Consider the following 7,940-nt stretch of genomic DNA (forward strand, 5'->3'; position numbering starts at 1 on the left):
ATAATAAAATATTTAAAAAAATAGGCCAGGTGTGGTGGCGCACACCTTTAATCCCAGCACTTGGGAGGCAGAGGCAGGTGAATCTTTGTGAATTTGAAGCCAGCCTGGTCTACATAGTTAGTTCCAGGACAGCTGGGGCTACAGGGAGACTCTGTCTCAAAAAGACAAAAAAAACAAAAAAACCCTATAAAAACCTTACCAAAAACATCTTAATTGTAAAGTGTTGCAAATTTTTCTTCTAAGGTCATAAACAAAAAAAAGGAAGTACACAATCACCAATCACCACCTCTAGTCAATATTGATTTAAAGGCTGCAGCCCAAGCAATAAGACATGAAAAAGAGATAAAAGTTACACAAATTGTAAAGCACAAAATAAAATTTTCTTTAATCACATATGATGTGATCTTGTACATAAACAAAACAAAAGGATATAAATTATGAGGATAAACAGTAGCTTTATTGATCAATACCCAAAAGTGAAAACAGGGACTAGAGAGATGGCTCAGTGATTACCATTAGGTGAAAACTAGCAACTATGTGTTATCTCCTGGGGAAAAAAATGGAACATGTACCAATAACAGTAGTTATTTCTAGGAGTAGGGGACATTTGTCTTATTTGAATTCCATATAAATGTGTTACATGTTTGTCAACAGTGTAAACATTTTTAAGAGTTCATTTCAGGGGGCTGGAGAGATGGCTCAATGGTTAAGGGCATTGGTTGTTCTTGCAGAAGACCCAGATTCAAATCCCAGTACCCACATGGCAGCTAACAACTGTCCATAATGCCAGTTCCAGGGGATCCGATGACCTCTTCTGTCCTCTGTGGGCATTACATGACATGGGTGGATTTACCTACATGCAGGCAATACACTCATACACATAAAATAAAAATTGAAAAAAAAAAAAGAGTTCATTTCAGGCTGGAGAGATGGTTCAGCGGTTCTCAGCACTGAAATGGTGGCTAACAACTGTCGGTAACGCCAATTCCAGGGGAACTCATGCCCTCTTCTGACTTCCATGGGCACTGTATGACACAAATGCACTTACATACATGTCGACAATACACTCATACACATGAAATTAAAATAATAAATTTTTTTGGTCTTTTTGAGACAGGGTCTCCCTGTAGCCCCAGCTGTCCTGGAACTAACTATGTAGACCAGGCTGGCTTCAAATTCACAAAGATCCACCTGCCTCTGCCTCCCAAGTGCTGGGATTAAAGGTGTGCGCCACCACACCCAGCTAGAGTTTTTAAAGTTTTATTTATTTAGTTTTAAAAAATTTTTATTGAACTTTTGTACATTTCATACAAAAGTTCTCTTTTTTTTAGATTTTATTTATTACTTTTATTTTATGTGTATGAATATATTGCCTGCATATGGTAGGTGCACCCATGTTGTGCAATGCTTGTGGATGCCAGAAGAGGGAGTGGATTTCCCTAGAACTGGAGTTACATATGGTTGTTAGCTACCATGTGGGTGCTGGGAATCAAACCTGGGTCCTCTGCAAGAGTAGCCAGCGCTCTTAGCCACTGAGCCGTCTCTCCAGCCCCCATACAGCAGTTCTTAATCAAATTTAGACCTCCTCCCCCATTCATGCCCCCCCACCCTTCCCACCAGAAGGGTGTATTCCACCATACAGGCTAAGTCCTATCCAGTCAAGCATTTGTACCTAGATGTCCTCGGTGCAGATTCATCCACTGGAGTCTAGTCAGTGTATTTAGAGACTGTTGGTAAGGCTACTCTCCCTCACCCAGTAGTAATCAGTCTTCAGTAGTTCCTGGACTAGGGTCAACCCACCACCCATTTCCCTCACTCTAGAGTTTTGATTCATTTAATTTAAAAAATTTATTCTTTGAGAAGTTCATACATGTATCCAATGTATTTTGGTCATATAAGTTCTCATGTATCCCAGGTTGTCCTTGAACCCATTATAGGCTTCCTGTCCTGGGTGCTGAGAGCTCCGGTCCTTCAGAAGAGCAACGTGTGCTCTTAACTGCTGAGTCATCTCTCCAGCCCTCCAACACCACTCCCCCTGCCAATAGCTTTTTTTTTTTTTTTCTGTCTTTTTGAGATAGGGTCTCCATGTAGCCCCAGCTAATCTGGAACTCGCTGTGTCGACCAGGCTGGCCTTGAACTCACAGAGATCCACTTGCCTCTACCTCCCGAGTGCTGGGATTAAAGGCATGCACTACCAATGACCCCCCCCCATAGCTTTTTTAAAAAACAAACCTATCCAGATGTAGTGCTGCACACCTTTAATTCCAACAGAGGCAGTCTGATCTCTGTGAGATCAAGACCAGCCTAGTCTCCATAGCGAGTTCCAAGGAGACCCTGTCTCAAAAAACAAAGGAGAGAAAACCAACCCCTGTAAGTTGCTTTTGACCTCCACATTTGCTGTGACACATGCATGCCCACACATATACACACACATACACAAAATAAATAAATGTAGCTTAAAAAAACCCTAAGGTATATCTCAATAGTAGAGTACTACTTAATATGAATAAGGCTCTGGCTTTAATCACTAGCACAGAAATAAAAAAAAAAAAACACCTAAAGGAGTTTTCTTCATTTCTAGCTTTTTGAAAGTTTTTAACATTAATGGCTCTTGAAAGTGATGAGATGGTTTTATGTTAAACCAACCTTGCATTCCTGGAATACACTAAACTTGATCATGGTATATTTTTCTTATATATTGTTAGATTTTGCACCATGGTGTTTGGATAGAGAAGGCCTTTAATTTCCCTTCTTTAACAATGCCTTTGTCAGGCTTTAGAATCAAGATTTTATGTCTTTATACAACTATATGGGAAACAGCCCCTTATTTCATGTTCTCTGTAAGAGTCTGTATAAAATTTTTATGTATTTTGTAGAATTTTCTGGCAAAGTCATTAGAATGCCGTGTGTCTTTAGTCATACAGTCTATTTCTTCTGATATTCTAGAACAATTCATATTTTCTTCTTTTCAGTTTAAACGATCTTTAAATAATTTTTAAAAATTACTATTATTGTGTGTGTATATGTGTGTATGTGGGGGGGCACATACTTGTTGCCATGCACATATTGGGGCTAGAGGGAACCTTTCAGGAGTCAGTCCTTCCACCATGTGAGTCCTGGGGGATCAAACTCTGATTGTCAGTCTTGTGTGGCAAGTGCCTTTACCACTGAGCCATCTTGTCATTTCCCCCCTTTAAAGTATTTTTAGAAAACATTATTTATGTATATGTGTGTGTGTGTGCACACATGCAACCTCCTTATGAAGGCCAGAGGGCAACTTGCAGGAGGTAATTTCTGTCCTTCACTATGTGAGTCCCAGGGGATCAAATACTCAGGTTGTCAGGCTTGGAAGCAAGTGCCTTTACCACTGAGACATCTCAGCATACCCTATTTTTTGTTTGTTTTTATTCTTATTTTTTTGGTGTTTTTGTTGTTTGCTTTTTTGACAGGGTCTCAGTAGTCACAGCCCATCTGAAAGTCACAATGTAAATCAGGGTGGTCTGAGCTTACAGAGATCCACCTGCCTCTGCCTCCTGAGGGCTGGGATTAAAGGCTTACACCACCACTCTGGGCTTTCCTTTTTTTTAAAAAAAAAAATTTTATTTATTATTTTTATTTTATTTGTATGCGTGTATTGCCTGCACATATGTACAGACCTCCAACTCATGATCCTCCTGCTGCAGTGTCCAAAGTGCTGGAATTCAGGTGTATACCACTGCATCCAACTCATCCTGATATTTAAAAAATTATTTATATATATGTGTGTGTGTGTGTGTGTGTGTGTGTGTATAAATGAGTGTTTTGCCTGCATGTATGTACATGCACCATATGCATGCCATGCCCATGGAGGACAGAAGAGGGATCGGATCCCTTGGAACTGGAGTCACAGATGGTTGTTAGCAGGCGTGTGGGTGCTAGGCATCGAACCTGGGTCCTCTGCAAGAGCAACCAGTGCTCTTAAACACTGAGTCATCTCTTCAGCCTCCTGCAAGTATGCTATTTTTCTTTCTTTCTTTCTTTCTTTCTTTCTTTCTTTCTTTCTTTCTTTCTTTCTTTCTTTCTTTCTTTTTTTCTTTTTTTTCTGTCTTTTTGAGACAGGGCCTCCTGTAGCCCCAGCTGGCCTGGAACTCGATCTGTAGACCAGGCTGGCCTTGAACTCACAGATCTGCCTCCTTTGCCACCCAAGTGCTGGGATTAAAGGTGTGTGCCATCATGCCCAGCAAGTATGCTATTTTTAAAAAATATTTTATTTATTATTTTTATATGTATGAGTATATTGCCTGCTTGTATGTAAGTGCACCCATGTCGTGCAATGCTGCGGAGGTCAGAAGAAGGCGTCAGGTTCCCCTGGAACTGGAGTTAAGGACAGTTTGTAGCCGCAATGTGGGTGCTGGGAATCGAATGTGGGTCCTCTGCAAGAGTAGTCAGTGCTCTTAACCGCTGAGCCATCTCTCCAGCCCAGTATGCTATTTTTAAAAATTATTTTTATTTTATGTGTATGAGTGTATTGCCTACATGCATGTAAGTGTATCTGTGTCATGCAATGCCTGTGGATGTCAGAAGAGGGCATTGAATGCCCTGGAATTAGAGTTATAGATGGTTGTTAGTTGCCAAGAGGGTGCTGGATATTGAACCCAGGTCATCTGCAAGAGCATCCAGTGAGTGCTCTTAACCACTGACTCATGTCTCCAGCCCTCATCTGGATATTGTTATTGATACCTTCTCTGTTCTTAGCCTTACTCTTAGAAATTAAATCATTCTTCCTCTCTCCTTTCTCCTTCAATCCCTTCCCTATCCCTTCCTTCTCTTCTCTGTTTTCTGTTCTCCTATCTTCCTCCTCTTCTAAGTTTGTTTTCTATTGCTATAACTGAATTCCACAAGCTCTGGAGGGGAAATCCAAGGTTGAAAGGCTGCATCTGGTGAGAGCAGAGTCCAGCATGGAGTATCACACGGCAAGACAGGAAAATCTGTTCTTCTCCTTAGAAAGCTGTTCATGCTGTCATGGGGCCTGGGCTGGATAGCTTTAGTGTCAACTTGACACACTTGGGTTGAGGGAGCCTCAATCAGGGAATTGCCTCTATTGGACTGGCCTGTGGCCATGTCTGAGGGGCATCTTCTTGATGAGTGATGTGGGAGGGCCCAGCCCACTGTGGGTGGTGCCACCCCTGGGCAGGTGGGCCTGTGTCACCTAAGAAAGCAGGCTGAGCAGGGGCCAGGGGAGCAAGCCAGTATGCAGAGTTCCTCCATGGCCTGTGCTCCAGCTCCTGCTTCCAGGTTCCTGCCCTGAGTTCCTACCTTGGGCTCCTTGAAGAATTGCGACCTGGGAGTTGTAAGCTGAATAAACCCTTTCCTCCCCAAGTTGGTAGTGGTCAGAGTATTTTGTCACAGCAATGAAAGAACAAACTAGAACAGGGCCCTACCCTTGTGACCTTAACCCAACCCTAACTACCTTCCAGAGGCCCACCTCTAAGTACTGTCAGCAGGAGCGTTAGAGCTTAAATTTCTAATAATGAAATTTGGGGGACACATTCAACCATAGCATCATCTCAACCCTAGTGGACACTGCTGAGATCTCCTAGCCAGGTGGACCGTCTCTGTGTTCTTGTTCCCAGTAGAGTTCTGGATATATTTCAACACATAGTACCCATTACCCTGGTCAGTGCCTACACATAGTGGTATATCACCTATGGCTAATCTGGACCAAGTTTGTAGATACTTGGTAGACTCATCTCAGGCTTCTCTCCCTGTGTCCACTCATGCAAAATCCACTTGCCTGTCAGTCTGCCATATCCATGATAGGTTCTGTGCCCCTTCTTCATGTCCACATCCACAGAAGTCAGCTGTATAATGCCCCCTGGGAAGAAAAAAAAAAAAAACCTTAGTAATCTGTCTTCTTCAGTCACTCATGAGCTCCTGTCAGACTGTTCATCTTGTATACTGTTGTTTCCGTAGTTTGTGTTTCAGACCTAGGTCCAGAACAGTGACCCTCGTCTTCCAGTTCAGTTCTGTGTGCACCTTCTGTTATTGTTGGACAAACAATCTAGTCACATGTTGAATGGTGACTGTGCACAGAGGCCTGCACTGTCCTCCTCAGAACATGGTGTCCAGTTAGTAGAGCCTCTCCTGTGCACTACCACTGCGCTCTTGTACCGCTGCCCTCTAGGACTTTGCCTGTCTTGGGAGGGAGCTTTTTTAATATAGCATTTACCTGGGTTTTCTAGTATTTCTGTTCAATATAATTAATGTTACTCTTTTTCAAGCGCATTCTTGAAGGAAGTGTTTCCATATGTCAGGGAGTCCGCCCTGCTTACTTACCAGGTGTGTTTGATTTCAGGTGATTATATTTTTGAAAAAGAAGGACAAGTTCATCAGCCTGGTGCTGAAGCACATGGGCACCTCAGCCCTGATGGACTTACTACTGCGCCTAGTCAGCTGCGTGGAACCAGTTGGTCTCCGGCAAGAAGTCCTGCATGTGAGTGCCTAGCCTTCAGCTTTACCCACACCCTCAGCACCACCTGCTTCTATCTGTATTTTTGTCCTTCTGGCCATGCAGAAGCAAAGAGTGCAGAGGTTCCTTCTCTCCTAATACATGGCCTCCTGTTCTATTCAGAAGCAATAGTGGGCTTACCTCTACCCTTTCACCCATGGAGGCACCACACAGGTGCTAAGTGAAGTGGGGGCTCCAAGCACACGGTGAGGAAAGCACACACTGACTGTAGTTCATGCAGAGAACTCCAGAACTAATTCTGGAGTGTCTGTCCTGCTGGCCAAGAAGTAGGAGGAGCCTGACTTCCCAGCAGAGGGTTAGCTTCTGCTCACTATGGGCAGGATTTGTTTGCACTGCATTTAGAATTAAAATAAACAATTGTGAATAAAATAAAATGGTAGTTGTTCTCACATTTAGACACATAACTTGTTTCCTTTCGGCATTTATACAAGGAGTGCAGTGTGCACATTAGCTGCTGTTAAGTGCTTGTTGGAAGCCTAAACAGTGATGTACCACACAGCCTTATGCCTTTTACCTTTGTTACTTACTCCACTTGAAGAAAGCATCCTTGCTGGGACAGTACCCCATCTTTTCAGGAGAAGTCTGAGGCACAGAGCACAAAGTGCACTAGTAGAGCCAGTGTGCTAGCTCTGTTGTGGCCTGGCATCATTACACTGGGTCCCCATTGTCCTTGCCCTTGTAGTGCTCCTTTAACTACACAGGGTCCTGCTGAGACTGGTCTCATTTTCACATCCAATTGGGCTCCTGGACTCCATTCAGTTTGTTCTGATGCATCTGTACTCTAGTCTTTAGAGCTGTATCCCAAAGGCAGAGAGCATATGCAGTTTTAGGATAGTTGAACAGTGGCCCACCCATTTAAACTCTCTGGTCCATTTCTAGAGTGTAATCATTACATCCTTTTGGTTCTTTCTGGGTCTAGACAGGTATGCCAGAGCCTCTATCCCAGGAAAGCTGGGCATATGAGTTTCTGTTGACAGAAGAATTTTCCTTCCATTTAGTTAGATTTAACAGAGCTATTGATTGGACTTCTTTTTCCTTTTTAGTGGCTTAATGAGGAGAAAATCATCCAGAGACTTGTGGAATTGATCCACCCTCATCAGGATGAAGATGTGAGTGTGATGCTCCCAAGCCCACCTTACATGAAAGCCCCCACACCTAGGCTGCTGGAACACTTGCTGTTGTCTGAAAGGGGCAAGTCACTTGTTTCCTCTGATGAGGACCATTAGATACTTGTCTTTCTTTAATCAAGTGCTAATGTCTAGGTAACTTTTTTACTAAAAATGAATATATAGTCGGGCATGGTGGTGCATGTTTTTAGTCCCAGCACTCAGGAGGCAGAGACAGGTGGATTTCTGTGAGTTCAAGGCCAGCCTGGTCTACAGGTGAGTTCCAGGCCAGCTGGGGCTACATGGAGACCCTTTCCCAAAAAGAT

General features: G+C 43.1%; 1 protein-coding gene across 7 annotated transcripts in view; it reads left to right on the plus strand.

Moving 5' to 3' along the window:
- The window catches only part of Ppp6r2 (protein phosphatase 6 regulatory subunit 2), a 109,909-nt gene that overhangs the window by 71,404 nt on the left and 30,565 nt on the right, over nucleotides 1-7,940 (plus strand). For all 7 annotated transcript variants that reach the window (XM_008834751.3, XM_008834750.3, XM_008834753.3 and 4 more), the window contains 2 exons: nucleotides 6,335-6,472; nucleotides 7,552-7,617. In XM_008834751.3, coding sequence (XP_008832973.1) covers nucleotides 6,335-6,472; nucleotides 7,552-7,617 — 204 coding nt within the window. The remainder of the gene's footprint in view (nucleotides 1-6,334; nucleotides 6,473-7,551; nucleotides 7,618-7,940) is intronic.

The sequence above is a fragment of the Nannospalax galili genome, unplaced genomic scaffold (assembly GCF_000622305.1).
Source record: "Nannospalax galili isolate Female #2095 unplaced genomic scaffold, S.galili_v1.0 scaffold237, whole genome shotgun sequence".
NCBI lineage: Eukaryota > Metazoa > Chordata > Mammalia > Rodentia > Spalacidae > Nannospalax > Nannospalax galili.